We start from the raw sequence: 20,337 nt of genomic DNA on the forward strand, positions 1-20,337 counted from the left end.
GTAAATACATGATGTCCCTCCAATCTTTTCTTCTCTAAATACCGTGCGTGTCAAATTAAGTAAAAGTCGTAGCGAGCAGTAACGTCTTGGTGATGATGAATGGTCTAAATCTCTCAAAAATTATTTTTCTTAAGAGTGTATAAATTCACTCGACCCCATTTTAAATATTTTTTACATGATCGCTTATTTATTTGCCTCTACGACCGAATTGCACTGATGCAGGTAAACAAACATTAGCCGAATGGGACTCTGTAGACCAGGGGTGTCAAACTAATTTTAGCTCAGGGGCCGCATGGAGGAAAATCTATTCCCACGTGGGCCGGATGGGTAAAATCATGGCATAATGACTTAAAAATACAACTACGACAACTTCAGATTGTTTTTTTAAGAATGCCATCCATCCATCCATTTTCTACCGCAATGTCCTTGTTCTATTTCTGGACGCTTTGAACACTGCGGCTACCGTATTTTTCGGAGTATAAGTCGCACCTGCCGAAAATGCATAATAAAGAAGGAAAAAAACATATATAAATCGCACTGGAGCCCGGCCAAACTATGAAAAAAAACTGCGAATTATAGTCCGAAAAATACGGTAATTTATAGAACAAGGACATTCTCAAAATGTACATGTCACAAATAATTCTCTTGACAAATTCTGAGGAAAAACATTGGTGCAGTTTCAAAAACACCATTAAGAACACAATGAAATTAGACTTAATCTCAATGTTTCCACAAACTGATAAAACTTTAAGTCACAGCCCATCTATGATTGAACAAAAACAAAATGAAGCATCAATAAAAAACACTTCTATGTATCAACTACCTCATTTGTCATTTCCATTGTTGACTTTCTTTAAATTTGCACAGAAGAAAATTTTTTTTTTTACAGAACTATCAATTGTGCAGTGTCTCATCCAGCATTTAAGTGAGGTTACCAATTGTCTATTTTACTCCTGTTTGTTTTACATTGGGTCGAGGGGGAGGAGTCGCAGCCCAGCTTTACAGTGTACCTCTTGCTTGGTATACTTGCTCATCCCAAAATAAACTACCGTATTTTTCACACTATAAGTCGCAGTTTTTTTCATCGTTTGGCCGGGAGTGCGACTTATACTCAGGAGCGACTTATGTGTGAAATTATTAACACATTACCGTAAAATATCAAATAATATTATTTAGCTCATTCACGTAAGAGACTAGACGTATAAGATTTCATGGGATTTAGCGATTAGGAGTGACAGATTGTTTGGTAAACGTATAGCATGTTCTATATGTTATAGTTATTTGAATGACTCTTACCATAATATGTTACGTTAACATACCAGGCACGTTCTCAGTTGGTTATTTATGCCTTATATAACGTACACTTATTCAGCCTGTTGTTCACTATTCTTTATTTATTTTAAATTGCCTTTCAAATGTCTATTCTTGGTGTTGGATTTTGTCAAAACCATTTCCCCCAAAAATGCGACTTATACTCCAGTGCGACTTATATATGTTTTTTCCCTTCTTTATTATGCATTTTCGGCCGGTGCGACTTATACTACGAAGCGACTTATACTCCGAAAAATATGGTATTTGCTTGCCTAACAGAATTGCCATTGTGACATCCTATGGACACTTTTAGAACCCGTTTCTTTAATTAAATTAAAATGCAGCTCAATTTTACACTGAGCAAACTCATCTCGCGGGCCGGATTGAAACTGTTCGCGGGCCTGATCCGGCCCCCGGGCCGTAAGTTTGACATTACCGCTGTAGACCATCGCCTGAAACCTGGAAGTGCCTCTCGGTCATGTGATTGCAACCCAATAATTGACAGCTTTCATCTGTCCTTTCTTTAAAAAAGACTGCATTTTGACATTGTTTTATGTAAACATATACATATTGTATATCTGTTTTATCTACTGATTTACCAAGAATTGTCCACAATTTTAGGGACCGAATGTCCCTTTGGGACAGAGGACCCTATTGTATTTCTAATGTTTTATTATTATTATACCGCCGCATCTTTGAGCTGTAATTTGACCCCCTTAACATGCTTCAAAACTCACCAAATTTGACACACTCATCAGGACTGGCGAACATTGCGATCTAATCAAAAAACCAAACCCCAAAACTCAAAATTGCGCTCTAGCGCCCCCTAGGAAGAAAACACAGACAAAACTGCCTGTAACTTCCAGTAGGAATGTCGTAGAGACATAAAAAACAAAAACCTCTATGTAGGTCTCACTTAGACCTAGATTTCATACACTAACATCCCTCAGCAAAAATCAACAGGAAGTTGGCAATTCCCCCTTCAAAACAAAAGTTTGGTAAAAACAGTCACCTTTGCCTCTTTGAGCTGTAATTTGACCCCCTTAAAATGCTTCAAAACTCACCAAACTGGACACACACATCAGGACTGGCGAAAATTGCGATCTAATAAAAAAAAACAAATCCCAAAACTCAAAATTGCGCTCTTGCGCCCCCTAGGAAGAAAACACAGACAAAACTACCCCTAGGAAGAAAACACAGACAAAACTGCCTGTAACTTTCAGTAAGAATGTCATGGAGACATGAAACAAAAACTTATATGTAGGTCTCACTTAGACCTACATATCATATACTGACAACCCCAAGCAAAAATCAACAGGAAGTTTGCAATACCCCCTTCAAAACAAAAGTTTTGTAAAAACAAGTCACCTTTTTTCAAACATTATCTCCTCTGAGCACGTTTGTCGTTTCGGCTTCAAACCAGCACAGGAGAGAGATTGAACCCTTCTAATTAAAAGTTGATGAAAGAGTTTTAATTACTGCTCCAGTTTAGATTTTATGCGCCGTCAAAGTCGGTCCCGTCCATCGCTGCTTGCAGCTTTAATTTGACTTATTCTTCTGATATACAATTACTCAACAAGACACCGTCTAACAAGGACACAAGCAAAATCTTTTTTAGGGCCACAAAAAGCCTGCTAGCCTCATATTTCATATTCTGTAGATAAAACATTAAAAAGTAGAGGTGTATACTTTTATTTTTCCCTTGTGCCTCTTTTAGGTGCTCCAGTTAGTAAATGTTATTCCAAGAAAACAATAAAATAGTGTGCATGCCATGCACAAATGACACTGGAAGCAATTATTGACAGCAGCACAGCATGCACAGCAAGATGACACTACAGTGTGAAACATGATTCTAATAATAGAGTGATTTACTGGAGTGAGGGGAGGAATATTTGTATGAAGTGATGAGTTTGTTTAGTCTGTTGGAGCTCACAGGCCGATGTTAAATGGGCATGACGGACGCTTATGGTGAAACTATGTGAGTCGTGCAACCTTGCAGTTTTTACTCGCCTTATTGGGGAAACTTGACATGTGATGTAAATCCAGGGATCAAATATCTGATTGCAGGTGGCCATGCGTATGTAGAACAAAAACGAGTCATCTGTTACCGGCTCCGCCGCCCAGGAGTTCAGCAGAATATTCATCTGTGCAAGGTGTCACACAACCAGGGTTAGACTCAGGGGCTGCAGAACAAGCAGTGCCCTTGACCTGCCTACTGTATAAATATCACCTTTCTTTTGTGTTGGTTATTGTACAATCCTTCACCCATTTCACTATGGTAACTCTTTTTTAAAAGGTTATGGGGGTTATAAGAAAACCTAAAACTGGACAGTTTGTATTTAAAAAATACAAGCAAACTTTTTTTTTTTTTAAAGGGGACCTTATGATGAATTTTGTCTTTACTGACTTATTTATGTTGTTAAAATGTTGAATACTCGTTTGCATCAAATCATAAAGTTTATGCATTTTAGCGTGAGCTCGCACACAGTTTTGGTTGCTTTTGATCACTGGGTTTTGCATCCGGCTACATCATGACGTATCCACAAGGTGGACGTACTAATTTGGACATTAAGTAAAGCTCCCAATGCGAGGGGCAGTAGCTCCTCCTGTTTTACTTCAGGCCATAAAAAAACCTACCTGTTTATTTTTTATTAGGGGTGTTGTTTTCATCTAATCTTGACATGTGCATATAAACACATACGTGCGACATGCAGTGACATAAATTCTGCTAAAAGCAAACATTTTATGAAAGGTTTAAATCAATCGGTGAGTGTGCAAGTGTACCGGGTGGATCTAATATAATGTTTATTAAAATAATTTTCCAATGTGTCTGAAAAAAAAATTGCTATGACAATTTCAAGATATATATTTAAACAATGTACTTTTTTTCAAAAGATAAATTATGATACTTTTGAAGAGAGTGGGGTAGGTTTAATTCACATTCTGGGAAAGCCTCCAGAATCAAACATCTTGCAGGCAGACTCAAAAAACAGGTTATGAAGGTAACTATGGAGCAACATTTATGCAAGATGTATTTAAACGCATATCAAATACATTTTTTTAGACCACAAGGAAGCGTTTTAAAAGGTCATATTATGATTTTGTTGCTACATTTAAAAAACTTCCTTGAGGTTTACATAACATGTAATGGGGGTTCTTTGGTCAACATTTTGCATTGATTATGTTTTACAGACATTTTCTAACCGTCTCTTCCGGATGTTTTTTTGGGCGGTCTTATGATGACAGCATTTTCTCTGCGTCAGCCACGTTGTAGTTTTTAGTGTTTCCATATGGCGTCTACTGACAGCTATAAATTACAACTACTTTGTAATAAAAATTGCAACAACGGAGGATGCATGTGCATGTATGAGCCAGTCTCCCCCACAACAAGAGGACAGACAAAAAAAGGAACTTATTAAATACAATGTCGGACTATAAAGGCGGACTCACACAAAGCTTTTCCGGTAAAATTTTACCATATATGGATATATCCTCTGACGTCACCAATTGGAAAAACATTACAAATGGGCAAATTCCAAACGGCTTGTTTGGAAGAAGTATGAAGGAAGGCAACATTGTTTCATAAGTATCTCCACCATGCCTCCATGGTTTGATTTCAAATTTTCGGGACTTTTGCAGATCCAAAATACACAAAAACAGGTACCAATACGTTAGAAATGTTGGTTTTGAATAATAGGTCCCCTTTTAAATGTAGATTAAAATCATCATAGGTCAACTTTAAAGTTGTACCTCTAAATCAGTGGTTCTTAAAGGGGAACATTATCACCAGACCTATGTAAGCGTCAATATATACCTTGATGTTGCAGAAAAAATACCATCTATTTTTTTAACCGATTTCCGAACTCTAAATGGGTGAATTTTGGCGAATTAAACGCCTTTCTATTATTCGCTCTCGGAGCGATGACGTCACGTTTTCTCACTTTCGTCGGTGTGTTGTCGGAGGGTGTAACAACACGAACAGGGACGGATTCAAGTTGCACCAGTGGCCCAAAGATGCGAAAGTGGCAAGAAATTGGACGAAATTTGTTCAAAATACGAGGCTTTGGGGAAAGCCGACGAAATGGTCAGTCGTTTGTTCCGCACACTTTACCGACGAAAGCTATGCTACGACAGAGATGGCAAGAATGTGTGGATATCCTGCGACACTCAAAGCAGATGCTGACATTAACTCCAAAACTGGACAGATCAGCTTTCAGGAAAAGAGAGCGGATGAGGGTATGTCAGTATTTTGTGTCTATTTAGGTATGGTTAACCTGAGTGCTGAAATCGTGGAAAAATATATGTTCTTAGCGCGCCTGAAATGGGCTGTCTGCACTCTCAAAGTGCATGTTGTTGACAAATGTATTTAATATGCTGTAAACCTAGTTCATAGTTGTTAGTTTCCTTTAATGCCAAACAAACACATACCAATCGTTGGTTAGAAGGCGATCGCCGAATTCGTCCTCGCTTTCTCCCGTGTCGCTGGCTGTCGTGTCGTTTTCGTCGGTTTCGCTTGCATGCGGTTCAAACCGATATGGCTCAATAGCTTCAGTTTCTTCTTCAATTTCATTTTCGCTACCTGCCTCCACACTACAACCATCCGTTTCAATACATGCGTAATCTGTTGAATCGCTTAAGCCGCTGAAATCCGAGTCTGAATCCGAGCTAATGTCGCTATACTTTGCTGTTCTATGCGCCATGTTTGTTTGTATTGGCATCACTGTGTGACGTCACAGGAAAATGGACGGGTGTATATAACGATGGTTAAAATCAGGCACTTTGAAGCTTTTTTTAGGGATATTGCGTGATGGATAAAATTTTGAAAAAAACTTCGAAAAATAAAATAAGCCACTGGGAACTGATTTTTAATGGTTTTAACCCTTCTGAAATTGTGATAATGTTCCCCTTTAACCAGGTTAAAGGGGTTCGGCGGAGGTCAAAACACACCCGCTCATCGTGTAAATAAAAACTTCTCCCTATCGGCGTATTACGGAAACGGCAACAGCAGAAGTCAGACTGATTTGCAGGTGTGTAATTTGTTGTGAGTTTATGCACTGTGTTGGTTTTGTTGTTTGAACAAGGTGATGTTCATGCACGGTTCATTTTGTGCACCCGTAAAATGGTAACACTTTAGTATGGGGAACATATTCACCATTAATTAGTTGCTTATTAACAAGCAAATTAGTAACATATTGGCTCTTAACTAGTCATTATTAAGTACTTATTAATGCCTTATTCGGCATGGCCTTATTATAACCCTAACCCCCTAATCCTAACCAAATAACTCTAAATTAAGTCTTTGTTACTTAAAATATGTTCCCCATATTAAAGTGTTACCAACAACATATAACTTTGTCTTGAATTTGAAAAAAAACATTTTATTTTTCACTAAAGAAGGGTTCGGTGAATGCGCATATGAAACTGGTGGGGTTCGGTACCTCCAACAAGGTTAAGAACCACTGCTCTAAATACACTGTAACAATATATCCTGGCCTACACGTTTTATTTGTATTAGTTTTTACAATACAACCCTGATTTTCGCATGATTATGTTTTCGATAAAAATGTTCGCAATTATCATATGGCCAAACAATGCGTGTAACAAACTAGTCTGTTTACCCGCAAATCCCAAACATAAAATCCCACTCATTTGTGACAAGGCATGAGTATCTTTCACATTGGTACCGATTCAAAATACCGGTACTCAACAGTACCAATTATTGGTACTTTTGTGTGTGTTCATGTGGTAATAAACATTAATTTGTTTGGCATTCTGGGATATTTTTGATAAAACACATACAAAAGTCATTGCTTATTTATGTTTTGTTTTAGCAGTGATTATCTTCATTCCACACTTGCGTGATAGTTACATTAAAAAAATTATATTATAGGAAACCCAATCTTAGGTTTGATGATTATCTATGGTCGGTTGGGATAAACTCCAGTTCTGTGCGACTTTGAACAGGATAAATTGAACTCCACAAAATGGAGTTTTCCTTTTGAGGAAACTGGTGTTGCCCATGTTTTACAGCAGCTCAAATGCACCATCAGATAATCTGAGGGCTTTGAGTTCCCTAGGCTTTTAGGAGGCTGCATTGCTGTAGAGAAATGAAGCATGTAGAAGGGAAGCGCGCTAAAAGCTCTTAGGATGGTATGATGCCTCATTATGGATCAAACGGCTGCTGTCTCGTGCTGATAAAGCCTGACACACAACAAATAGAAAGGTCAGGATAGGGTCCAGGGGGCTTTAGATACCTTTCTCACATGACTCCATTGGGGGATTGCTTTGTCTGATTGTTCATTCTTTTCTTTAATCCTCTTGGCCCCTTTGGGAGCATAGGGCGTCTACCATGGATCTCCACCTCACTCTCTTCTGCGCGATGGTCTTTGCTTCTTGCCAGGAGATCCCCATCTTGGTCAGTTCATCAAGAGTGGACCGCCTCCAGTTGAGTTTTGGTCTCCCTGGCTTCCTCTTGCCTTGAAGATTATAGTCCAGGGCTTGTCTTGCTATGTTTCTCGGATCCTTTCTAAGTGTATGGCCGATCCATCCTCACTTTCTGCTTTTGATTTCATTTTGAATTTGCTCTTGGTTCATGCGTCTCCACAGGTCTACATTTGATATCTTGTTGGGCCACCAAATCCTCAGTATGTACCTGAGACAGTTGTTAATAAACACTTGTAGTTTATTGATGATTGATTTGGTGGTTTTCCAGGTTTCACAGCCATAAAGAAGGACAGATTTTACATTTGTATTGAAGATTCTGATTTTGGTGTTTCTGGAGAGCTGGGAAAAGAGCCATACAGGTCGGAGAGTTCCAAAGGTATGTCTTGCTTTGCTGGTGCACAGCTCGACATCTTTATCAGCTCCTCCATCTGTGCTGATGTTGCTTCCCAGGTAGACAAACTCGACCACATCTTCCAGGGGGTGCTCCTCGATTGTGATAGGTTGATAGGATATGGTGTTGAGCCTCATGACCTCGGTCTTCCCAGTGTTTATCCTGAGGCCTATCTGTTTACTGTGTTCATGCAATCTGGTGGTCTTGCGTTGAATGTGTGTGTGTGTGTGTGTGTGTGTGTGTTCCTGAGATCAGAGCTAGGTTGTCAGCAAAATCAAGGTCCTCTAGTTGTTCAAAAGGGTTCCACTGTAATCCTGTCCTCTGGCCATCCACTGAAATTGTCATTGTTCAGTTGATGGAGATAAGAAAGAGGAGGGGTGACAGTAGACAGCCTTTCCGTACTCTTGGTTTTATAAGGAGGGTGTCCAAAAGCTTACCATTTGAGATGACTTAACCTGTGAATCCATCATACATGCATTCGACGATGTTGACCAGTTTTATTGGAATTCCATAATGTCGGAGCAGTTTCCATAGGATGTTTCTGTCTAGACTGTCGAAAGCTTTTTCGAAGTCGACAAAGTTTATGAATAGCGATGACTGCCATTCGATGCACTGTTCGACAATTATTCTGAGTGATGCAATGTGATCTGTACAGGAGTTATTTTCCCGGAAACCTGCTTGTTCCTTCCTGAAAATCTTATCGAGGGGTTCTTGTATTCTGTCCAGGATAATTCGGCAGAGGATTTTGCTGGGGACTGAGAAGAGTGTGATGCCTCTCCAGTTTTTACATTCGCTGAGGTTTCCTTTCTTCGGAACTGTGACAATTAACCCCTCCTTCCAATCATTGGGAACCTCCTCTTTTTCCCAGATGTCATTTAGAAGCCCATGGAGGATATCAGTGGTGGCATTGATGTCTGCTTTCAGTACATCACTATTATTGGCTGTGTCTTAATTCGGCGGCTGCATTCTTTGCAGTGCGTATTTGTGGGGTGCTGACATCATCGCGGTGCACAAAGGCTGTCCCAATTCAAAAAAGTTCCAAGTGTCCTTCGAATCCGGCTGACAAATGTGTCCTTTTCTCCCATTAGCAGAAAGGTTGCATCCGTGTACACTTCGCATCCTGTCATATCCCGAAATTCTTTGCACGCTCTGAAAATTATTTTCAACACGGAGACGCCATGCGGAGCGAAAAAAGCTACCTTAAAATGTAAGTATAGTTTTATTTATTCATTTAAAACAGCTAAAAGCAGACATGTCAAGTGATATACATTCGTGTCAAAATACAAGACCTTGACTATAATGTTGAGCGACCTCCATGCTCTGACCCTCTCTTTACCCCGAGGGAGAGACCTATATCCGGCCATTGCAGACAGCTTCGAGCCCAGAGCTTTTTTCAACGTTTGAATGTAAAGCCTGACATCTTCTAATTTCCTTTTTTTAAACCGCAATAAGTTAATTATGTTCTATTAATGGGTGGCCAGAAAATTGAAGTACTTATAAACATGTGCATCAATGAACCAATATTGATTATTGCTGTTTTTTTGTGTACATTTGCATTTTATTTGAAAATGTTCACTTCTATCAGTGATTATTGTGATCTTGTGTTTAACTTTTCTGCTTTTTTTTCCTAATCAAGGAGGACTTGGACAACAACAGAGCAAAAAGAAATGACACAAATACGTTTATACCAGTTTGGATGATCATTTAAAAACGAAGTATTTTTATAACCTTTATAAATTAATAAACTCATGTACTGAAACTGTAGTTGTTGTGATTCATTTCCTCTGCCTTCATTGCAAATAATTCTAAGATAATAGTAATATTATACTATTCCAATATTTACTGTTACTGGCTATAATGCAAGCAATGTGACACGATTAGAAAAGGACATCAATTGTGAATCAAATATTAATAAAGTAACTGCTAAATAAGAGATTGTGGTAGGGATATACCGTGAGGACTCTTTCTGGGACATCTTCTGGATTGTCTGCATGTTTTTAAAGGTACATGTCCCACTCCAACAAGCATTCACAAGCATACAACTCTATCTAACTAATAATTAGGAATGACAGCTTTAGAACGCTTGTCAACACGTGACACATCTCCATGACAACCATCTCCCATGATCAGGGAAATCAGACGCCGGCGGTGCCGGGAGCTCTTAACCACTTCCTCTGGAATAAGGTAAAGGACCAAGAGAACACAAAAAAACTATTGGACATTCTCCTCTTCAATTCGTCATTATTAACTTTGGGCGACTGAGCAGCATATACGTGTATAAATGTAAGGGCGGGGACAACTGACGTAACCAGGATGTGTAGGCTAGACTGTCCCAATTGATATCACTCCAGCCACTGCTGGAGGACTCTCGCCAGGACCCACACTTTGTCGACCGCATGGGCTGGGTCCTTGGAAGGATGCAGCCCCCAAATTGAGACACAGCTATTGTATCATTTTGTATTATTTTTCTGTGTCATACATAGGGGTGTGAATCTTTGGGCACCTTATGATTCAGGGGATAGGATTCTATTATAAACATATTATTGCTGCATTTTAATTATGATTTTGTATATTATTAGATTTGCTTCTTAACAATATGTACGGTATATAAAGCTGCTTCTTCGACATGTGCAACGTATTGCGTCATTTCCTCTTTTCAGATGTGATCGCACACATCAAAGGTGTAAATACGTACAGTGGTACCTCACCTTAAGAGTGTTTTGAGATAACAGCTGTCTGTCAGCTAATTGTCATGCTTTGGTTTGCAAGTAAAAAACTGAGTTACAAGCATCCCCGCCATTAGTTGGCGTAGCAAATGTGACAGTGAACCCCGTAAGATCCGGCCAAACGGCTGGTCTTACTCGCTAGAGATCGACATAACTTGAGAAGGAAGATAGTTAGTGTGAAGGAGAAGAGGAAGTGGATGATATTCAATGAATTAAAAAAAGAAATCATCAAAAACAAGACGGTGTGTCGCCAACTTGGCAAAGCAATTTGAGTGTATCAGTGCTAGTTTACACCATACTTAAAGGGGAACATTATCACAATTTCAGAAGGGTTTAAACCATTAAAAATCAGTTCCCAGTGGCTTATTTTATTTTTCGAAGTTTTTTTCAAAATTTTACCCATCACGCAATATCCCTAAAAAAAGCTTCAAAGTGCCTGATTTTAACCATCGTTATATACACTCGTCCATTTTTTTGTGACGTCACACAGTGATGCCAATACAAACAAATATGGCGCATAGAACAGCAAGGTATAGCGACATTAGCTCGGATTCAGACTCGGATTTCAGCGGCTTAAGCGATTCAACAGATTACGCATGTATTGAAACGGATGGTTGTAGTGTGGAGGCAGGTAGCGAAAACGAAATTGAAGAAGAAACTGAAGCTATTGAGCCATATCGGTTTGAACCGTATGCAAGCGAAACCGAAGAAAACGACACGACAGCCAGCGACACGGGAGAAAGCGAGAATGAATTCGGCGATCGCCTTCTAACCAACGATTGGTATGTGTTTGTTTGGCACTAAAGGAAACTAACAACTATGAACTAGGTTTACAGCATATGAAATACATTTGGCAACAACATGCACTTTGAGAGTGCAGACAGCCCAGTTTTTATCAATTAATATATTCTGTAGACATACCCTCATCCGCTCTCTTTTCCTGAAAGCTGATCTGTCCAGTCCAGTTGGAAATGCATCTGCTTTGAGTGTCGCAGGATATCCACACATTCTTGCCATCTCTGTCGTAGCATAGCTTTCGTCGGTAAAGTGTGCGGAACAAACGTCCAATTTCTTGCCACTTTCGCATCTTTGGGCCACTGGTGCAACTTGAATCCGTTCCTGTTCGTGTTGTTACACCCTCCGACAACACACCGACGAGGCATGATGTCTCCAAGGTACGGAAAACAGTCGAAAAAACGGAAAATAACAGAGCGGATTTGACTCGGTGTTTGTAATGTGTTTGAGAAAATGGCGGATTGCTTCCCGATGTGACGTCACATTGTGACGTCATCGCTCCGAGAGCGAATAATAGAAAGGCGTTTAATTCGCCAAAATTCACCCACTTAGAGTTCGGAAATCGGTTAAATAAATATATGGTCTTTTTTCTGCAACATCAAGGTATATATTGACGCTTACATAGGTCTGGTGATAATGTTCCCTTTTAAGAAAAACGAGTCCATGAATAATATATAAACATCGGACGTTTATCCATTAATATATGGGAAAGCTGCTGATCGTGTATTTGACAGAAAAGCAGCTGGAAGAATATACCGTAGAAGTCCAATTCTGTACATTACTATACAACATTTTTTTTCCGTTCTTATCTGTGCTGTAAAGTTCAAATTTGAATGACAATAAAAAGGAAGTCTTAGTCTAAGTCTAAAAACAATATTGAGTAGTTGAGTAGTTGTTGGAAGTACATTCTATTGTATTGTTTTTAAACAATATATCTTATCCAAAAGTTAGTTTTTCTTTTTAAACGGCTTGCCAAATGTTAAAAATGTGCTGTTTTGGAGGGGGGCAAGCACGAGCGATTTGCTCCATGTGTTTTCACTCGTTCCACATTCCACACATCTTGTATTACTTTATTTAACATACTTAATCATTTTTCCATCAGTTCAGAATCATCCATGTGATGCATCTAAGAATTTATCATTTTTCCCACCCCTATTGACACAAAAATTGCTGTAAAATGTCAGCAGTGAGAGAAAACAGTGTGTACAATAAAAATAGAGATGGATATGAAAATATAGACCAACAGTGGTTGGGTCTCAGGAGGTGGAGCTTGATCAAGAGTGTTATCAACACAAAACACACGCACAGACAGTTTTTCACACTCATTCACAAACGTTGAAAAAGGGGGAAATTATCTTCCTGTGGATTATGCCTGTAAGTGAACAGGGTTCCAAAAATTTAAGTTTTGAATCTGAAATTGTAAAGTCATAATTATCTCTGGGAAGTCCAGTAATATTTTCCATTCAGATGCTTGAGGGCATACTTTTAATACTGTGGTCACTGATTTACTACTTTCCCACGTCCAGAGGAATAAACACTGAAATTCAGACAGAATGAATGCAAAGTATTTTTTTATGAAGCTTATGAAAATGTGGATTTACAATCACAAATGCAAACCAATTACACCCTTTAAAGCATGACAAAAATCCGACAGGCAGCTCATATAATAAGTTGGGGCACTCGTAGGTTAAGGTACCACTGAATTTGTTATCCTTTTTAAAGGGGCTCTATCTTGTTGATTTCAGGGGATTTTCAAAATGATATCGGTTGTGTATCGGGAAAATCTCTAGTCTTCTCCTTTTGGTCAACACACGAGGAAACAAGCAACAAAGTAATAGTTTTCACTAAGCAATAACAAATGTAATTCTAAGAAAGTTGAAATTCTGAATTGAACTCTTAAGTTGCGAGCAAAAATTTGAGTTACAAGTTTTTTAGTTTTTTTTTCCAACCTTACCTTCCAAACCACCGAAATAATAAGTGAGTGCAAAGGACAGCCTGCCAAATCAGAGAAACAACTATTATGTCCGACCGTTTAGTGACCGGCAAGGCATACCACCGCTTCGTACGATGCAGACTGACGATACAGTCAAAAATGTCCAAACAATGGACCTTTATCCATGAAAGTATGGAGAAGCTGCCGATGGACTGTTTGACGTGTTTCAGTTCGTTCTGTCTCCTGACTCCACAAACAGGACGATGGAGCATTAGCCCTGACACAGCTTGATGTCAACTCTGACTTCCGGTCCGCCACTCAAATTATTGTTGCACTATTGTTGCACGTCAACGAAAGAAAACACCTGCAGATTGCGCCCGAAAGCGGAACAATATTGTTACATTATTTCATAAAAATACGGTAGCCTACCTGTTAACATTTGCATTTTAAAATATGGGACATTTCTCATAAGATTGTGTAATAAAAAAGATATAAAAAATAAATTTAAATCAGTAAAAAAGTAATTCAGGGCTAAGACGGGACATGTCTTGTATTACTAACCACTATGGAATTGGGCTTTTGTTCTTGCAGTGTAAATCCAGCCTAAATTACTAATTGATAAAAACATGCATCACAAAATTGCACTTCCAGAGGGTATTTATCGCAATTAATCTTAAGTATTTTTTAGCACAAGGATAGGCATGTTGTTCGTTCTCCTCGGACAATTGAACAGTATTCCAACTCTTGTTCAGTTGGAACCCAAACATAGAGTTTCACAGAATACTGCAGGGTTCCAAGCAGACAAATAGAGAGACTCACCAGCAGAGGACACCAGCAGATGGAAGCGATGACCATGATGAGGATGAGCTGCACCATCATTTCCACTTCCTGATCTCGACGCCGTTGCATCTTGTCCTGTCCACAGCACACCTTGATCAGTGTAACGACGCTGACCGTGTTCAAGACAAAGGACACAGCAATGCACGTCAGCCCGAACAGGGAAAAGAGCAAGGAGAAGACCAGGTCAGTGCCTGCTGAGCTGATGTTGAAGAAACACCAGGAGCCGGGCATCTGCATGTGGTAGCTCCCGATCCCGGTCAGGGGCAACGACGCCATGCAGCCGGCGGTGAACCACACCAGCAACAACATGGAGACCGTCCGCCTCTTGGGCGTACTGGTGCTTCGTGCAAATGGACGATTGATACCAATGAAGCGCTCCACGGCCATAGCGGCGCCAAGCAGCAGCGGGCACAGTCCGTAAAAGACCATGGACATGCCCATAAAGTTGCAAAAGTGGCAGTGGGGGTCTAAACTGCGCCAGTTGAAGTGCGTAATGTGGAAGCCCACCACGATGGTTCCTGTGACCAGTAGACCCATGAAGTCCGTGACCACCAGGCCTCCCAGAAAGATGAGGAACGAGGAACGAGAGCTGCTGTGGGTCCGCCGGAACGACTTGAGGAGAACCACGAAGGCGATGAGGTTGGAGGTGAGACCCAAAGCGCTGAAGATTGAGGAGAAGTAGGCTGAGGCGATGTTAGGGACGTCCTTGAATGGAGGACTGTTGATGGAGTAGCAGAGAGGCGTGTCATTGGAAGGTGGAAGCACGGAGGCGTTCATGGTGACCGGCTTGGGTGGGCAATGTCCACTTTAGATTTTGAAGAACAATTTCAGTGCAAAGAAACTCTTTTGCCTTCACAACCTGAAAAAGAAAAAGAAAAAGAAATCATATAAATTATTTGTTAAATATTGATGTATTAAATATTTGTTTAATGTTACAACGCCTACTACGTTTCCATCCAGTATACCACTGCAACACCATTTTAAAGAGTCCATAAATACATATGGCAATTAACGATATCAATGGGGTAAAACTCCCGACACTTAATAATAGCGTTTTAAAATAGAATGATCAGAAAACCGTAAATGACTTAGACTTAGAACATCTTTACTGTCCCCGAGGGGCAATTCGGTTTGCAGCAGTAGTCATTAAAAACAAGGTACAACAGTAAAAACAAGGTACAAATACATAAAATACATACAACATACAAACCATCATGAAGGCATTGAGCTAAAAACTAAAAACATTTGTAATACAATAAAAACTAATCATCACACGTCACTTCCCACTAAAGTGACTGCATAGCAGCGAAGATTGTGTAAGAACTCATTTATAAAGTCAACAGCTGAGGGAACAAAGGATCTTATGTATCTGTTGTTTTTGGCCTTCCTATTACTGGGGGCGTACCTGCATCCTGAAGGCAAGAGACTAAACTTTGAGAAGAGAGGGTGCTGAGGGTTGACCAGAAAAGCCTTTGCCTTCTGGATGACTCTGGCCTGATAGATCTGGTTCAGGGGGTTCAAGTTAGTGCCTATGGTCTTTTGGCACACCTTGATTATACCACCTAGTCTGTTTTTTATTGGCCACACTAAGGTTACCAAACCAGGAAGTGATAGAATAAGTTAAAATAGACTCAATTCAAGATGAATAGAACATCCTCATCAGTGTCCTATCAACCTGAAAGTTCTCAGTTTCCTCAAGAAAAACAGCCTCTGATTGGCCTTCTTGCAAATACGGTCAGTGTTGGCGTCAAAGGTCAATTTATTGTCTAAAATTGTACCTAGATACTTGTATTCACTGACTATCTCAACAGCAGAGCCATTGATGAGAATGCGTGCTTTGGCAGGGGGATCACGGCGAAAGTCAATGAACATCTCTTTCGTTTTATCGCCATTAAGCTCCAGGTACGAATCATTGCACCATTTGATGAAGTTCTCCAGAACAGGACCGTGGTCTGACTCTTTGTCCTGACTATGACTGAGTCGTCGGCAAACTTAATGATGTACCTTGACTGAAGTGTGCTCTGACAGTCATTTGTGTACAGTACAAACAGCAGGGGGGACAGGACCCGTCCCTGGGGTGATCCTGTGGAGCATAAGCGAGCATCAGACAGTGTGCTATTAACACAGTCCTCTGCACTGATAACTGCACTTTGATTAATTTACAGACTGGTGATATTAATAATTTACTGGAAAAGACAGCCAGCACGCCAATAGCTGCCTAGCTAGCCTAAATGCTAACAACCAATCCCGGCATAGCTCGGTTAGTAGAGTGGCCGTGCCAGCAACTTGAGGGTTCCAGGTTCGATTCCCGCTTCCGCCATCCTAGTCACTGCCGTTGGGTCCTTGGGCAAGACACTTTACCCACCTGCTCCCAGTGCCACCCACACTGGTTTAAATGTAACTTATATATTGGGGTTCTCTATGTAAAGCGCTTTGAGTCACTAGAGATACACACTCCAGGATTTAGCAGGCTTTTTTTGTGATTGTTGCGACCTAAAATGCCTGATTTTGCAACATCATCGATTGCAGCCGGGATAGGCTGCAGCCCTATGCCCCCGCGACCCGGATTTTCAAAAGGTTGCAATGTTTTAAGGCCTATTTTTCACATAGGATTTGAACAAATTAAACAAAATTGCTTTATTCGCATTTTTACTGAAACGTTTTTGAAGACTGACAGCAATTTATAGTCACCCCAGGATTTTGCAGGCTGGCCTTTTTGGAGAAGTGCTTTATAAATTAAGTTTGATCTGATTTTCTTGGAACAGATTGATCGATGTATAAACGGTAAAATATGACACCAACGTGACTACAACAGAAAGTAACCCTCGTTTTGCCGTGATCATTAAAAACACTCTAAAACCTTTTATGAACTGAAAGGGAATAAGATACACATATTTAAACACGCAAATAAAAATATGGCTCTTAAGAAGTCCAAACAATATTTCATCATTCTTCTGCCAAGAAAGGAAATTGTTTGTCTATTTATTTCATTTGATTTAATAAAACTTGGTTAAAAGATGCTGGTGTGTGTTCAAGTACTTTTTCAGCATATGGTCATTTAGGTGAAATGTTCACATCGTTACATCTTTATATAGCAGTCTTTTAAAAGAGTGGGGCAGGCCATTCTAAGGTGGTGCGGCGTGATGCCGAGGGGAGGGATAGGGGGATGGGGGTGGGGGGGACATGCTTTATCAGTATCAGGCTTAAAACTCGCTTGGAAAAGCAAAATGAGCTCATTGTAGTCAGTAATCCTTCCTAAATTAAGTTTTATTCATTTTTGTTGTTTCGCTTAAAGTGTTGTATATCCCTGCTTGGCATCAAGGGTTGGAATTGGGGGTTAAATCACCAAAAATGATTCCCGGGCGCTGCCACCGCTGCTGCCCACTGCTCCCCTCACCTCCCAGGAGGTGATCAAGGGTGATGGGTCAAATGCATAGAATAATTTCACCACACCTCATTGGTACTTTAACTTTAATATTGTGCTCCTGAGTTAATTGTGCTAATCAATTTTAATTTACTATTATTTATTGAATTAACTAATTACATTTTTCAGTATCAAATGGTTCAAGTGGGTCAGAAAATATTTATAGTTTGAAAAAAGAATAAAAAAAACATTAAATTTCAAGCAAATAAATGCTTTTCTGTTATTGCTTTTTGTAAGTTTATCTATATTTCTTTGTTTTTTTTCTTTAATGTTATTAAGGATACAATGTCCTGCAGAGGTGTACTTCTAACAATTTTATAGACAAATGATAGTATCTACAGTCGCGGCGGAGAGGTTGGAGGGGGGACGCATCAGAAAATAATTGAGAAGCACTGTTTTATCGATAGACGGAACAAGAGTGTCCGCCCTGAGATCGGTAGGTTGTGAGTTCAAACCCAGGCCGAGTCATACCAAAGACTATAAAAATGGGACCCATTACCTCCCTGCTTGGGTTGGAATTGGGGGTTAAATCACCAAAAATTATTCCTGGGCGCGGCCACCGCCGCTGCCCATTGCTCCCCTCACCTCCTAGGGGGTGATCAAGGGTGATGGGTCAAATGCAGAGAATAATTTTGACACACCTAGTGTGTGTGTGACAATCATTGGTACTTTAACTTTAACTTTAACAGATTGCTACAAAACAAAATGACGAAATACCAAAACAAAGTCTCAATCAGACAATTAGGTCCAATCCGTATTAAATTGAAATGTCTATTCACAGTGAAACACAACAAATGATAAAAATATTCAAAGACAAAGCAGCATCCGGGTATTAGTTTTGTGGCAACGATTCAGAAACACAAAGTGTATCTGCTTTAGTTTCCCGCTGCTCATTTCTCTCGACGTTCTAGCGTCTCGTCTGAAATCATAAAGCAATATTCTTTTACTCTCCTCTTCCTTCCTCTTGTCTGTGTGTAACTCCTCCCATGTTGACCAATCACGTGCAGCTTTAATAAAAGACAAGAAGGGGAAAGATCCGGCTTCCGTCCTTTTACCTCAAAGAGATGGTATCGTTCGCGAATGACCCATCACTAATTCTTAAGGCAGTGTTTTTCAACCTTTTTTGAGCCAAGGCACATTTTTTTCATTGAAAAACCACCACCAGCAGAAAATATTAAAAAATGAAACTGAGCAGTCGATATTGACAATAAAAAGTTGTTTTCGCAAGTGTTGAATATTAATTCAAACCAAAACCAAGCATGCATCAATATATCTCTTGTCTCAAAGTAGGTGTACTGTCACGACCTGTCACATCACGCCTTGACTTTTTTGGAGTTTTTTTGGTGTCTTCCTGTCTGTAGTGTTTTAGTTCTTGTCTTGCGCTCCTATTTTGGTGGCTTTTCCTGTTTTGTTGGTATTTTCCTGTAGCAGTTTCATGTCTTCCTTGAGCGCTATTCCCCGCACCTGCTTTGTTTTAGCAATCAAGACTATTTAAGTTGTTTTTATCCTTCTTTGTGGGGACAATGTTGATTGTCATGTCATGTTCGGATGTACATTGTCTTTGCTCCACAGAAAGTCTTTGCTGTCGTCCAGGATTCTGTTTTTGTTTACTTTGTAGCCAGTTAAGTTTTAGTTTCGTTCTGCATAGCCATCCCTAAGCTTCTATGCTTTTTCTTAGCGGCACCCGCCTTTTGTCTGCACATTGTGATCACGAGAAACCCTGTTCTCGACATCTACAAAGCAATTAGCTACTTGCTCCCACCTACTGATACGGAAGAGTATAACATGGTTACTCTGCCGAGCTCTAGACAGCACCGACACTCAACAACGGCACATTTGCAGATTATTATTACTGGTTTGCAAAAAATATTTTTAACCCAAATAGGTAAAATTACAGTGGTTGAAAAACACTGTCTTAAGGGACTGCTCACAGGAGGGGGACAGGTGCAACCTCACAGTACAAAAACAAAAGAGACCATGTTGGACCTTAGAAGGCATTGTGCAGACCGTCACAGACTCAATCAATCAATGTTTATTTATATAGCCCTAAATCACAAGTGTCTCAAAGGGCTGCACAAGCCACAGCAAAATCCTCGGTACAGAGCCCACATAAGGGCAAGGAAAACTACCGGACTACCAACCTCAAAGCGGTCATCAAGAATTGACACAACATCAACGTGGGAGAAAATCCCCTCCCAGAAGGTCATCGACTGTACCATTTCCTCTCTATAGGACATTTACTCAACCCACTGCTTAGGTGGGGCTAAAAACAACACTATAGACAGCTGGCATCCTGGTTTGCACCTGTTGGACGTGTCGCCCTCCGGCTCCATCAGGACGAGAGCAAACAGAGTTTTCTCAGAGTCGTAATAACAATGGATATGACATAATACGACAGTCCCGCCCCCTCCTTTTTCTCTGTGTAGTAGGAGCAATGTCTGTTTATTTTCTGTTCGCACAGGGCCTGAGCTAC

General features: G+C 40.1%; 1 protein-coding gene across 2 annotated transcripts in view; it reads right to left on the reverse strand.

Moving 5' to 3' along the window:
- Positions 1-20,337, reverse strand: part of tbxa2r (thromboxane A2 receptor) — a 43,928-nt gene that overhangs the window by 15,082 nt on the left and 8,509 nt on the right. The window contains exons 2-3 of one of the 2 annotated variants that reach the window (XM_061975986.2): positions 16,445-16,523; positions 14,420-15,299 (exon numbers count right to left, since the gene is read on the reverse strand). In XM_061975986.2, coding sequence (XP_061831970.1) covers positions 14,420-15,217 — 798 coding nt within the window. In that variant the 5' untranslated portion in view covers positions 15,218-15,299; positions 16,445-16,523. The remainder of the gene's footprint in view (positions 1-14,419; positions 15,300-16,444; positions 16,524-20,337) is intronic. The other variant, XM_061975985.2, reaches the window with a different exon arrangement.

The sequence above is a fragment of the Nerophis lumbriciformis genome, linkage group LG14 (assembly GCF_033978685.3).
Source record: "Nerophis lumbriciformis linkage group LG14, RoL_Nlum_v2.1, whole genome shotgun sequence".
Lineage (NCBI taxonomy): Eukaryota > Metazoa > Chordata > Actinopteri > Syngnathiformes > Syngnathidae > Nerophis > Nerophis lumbriciformis.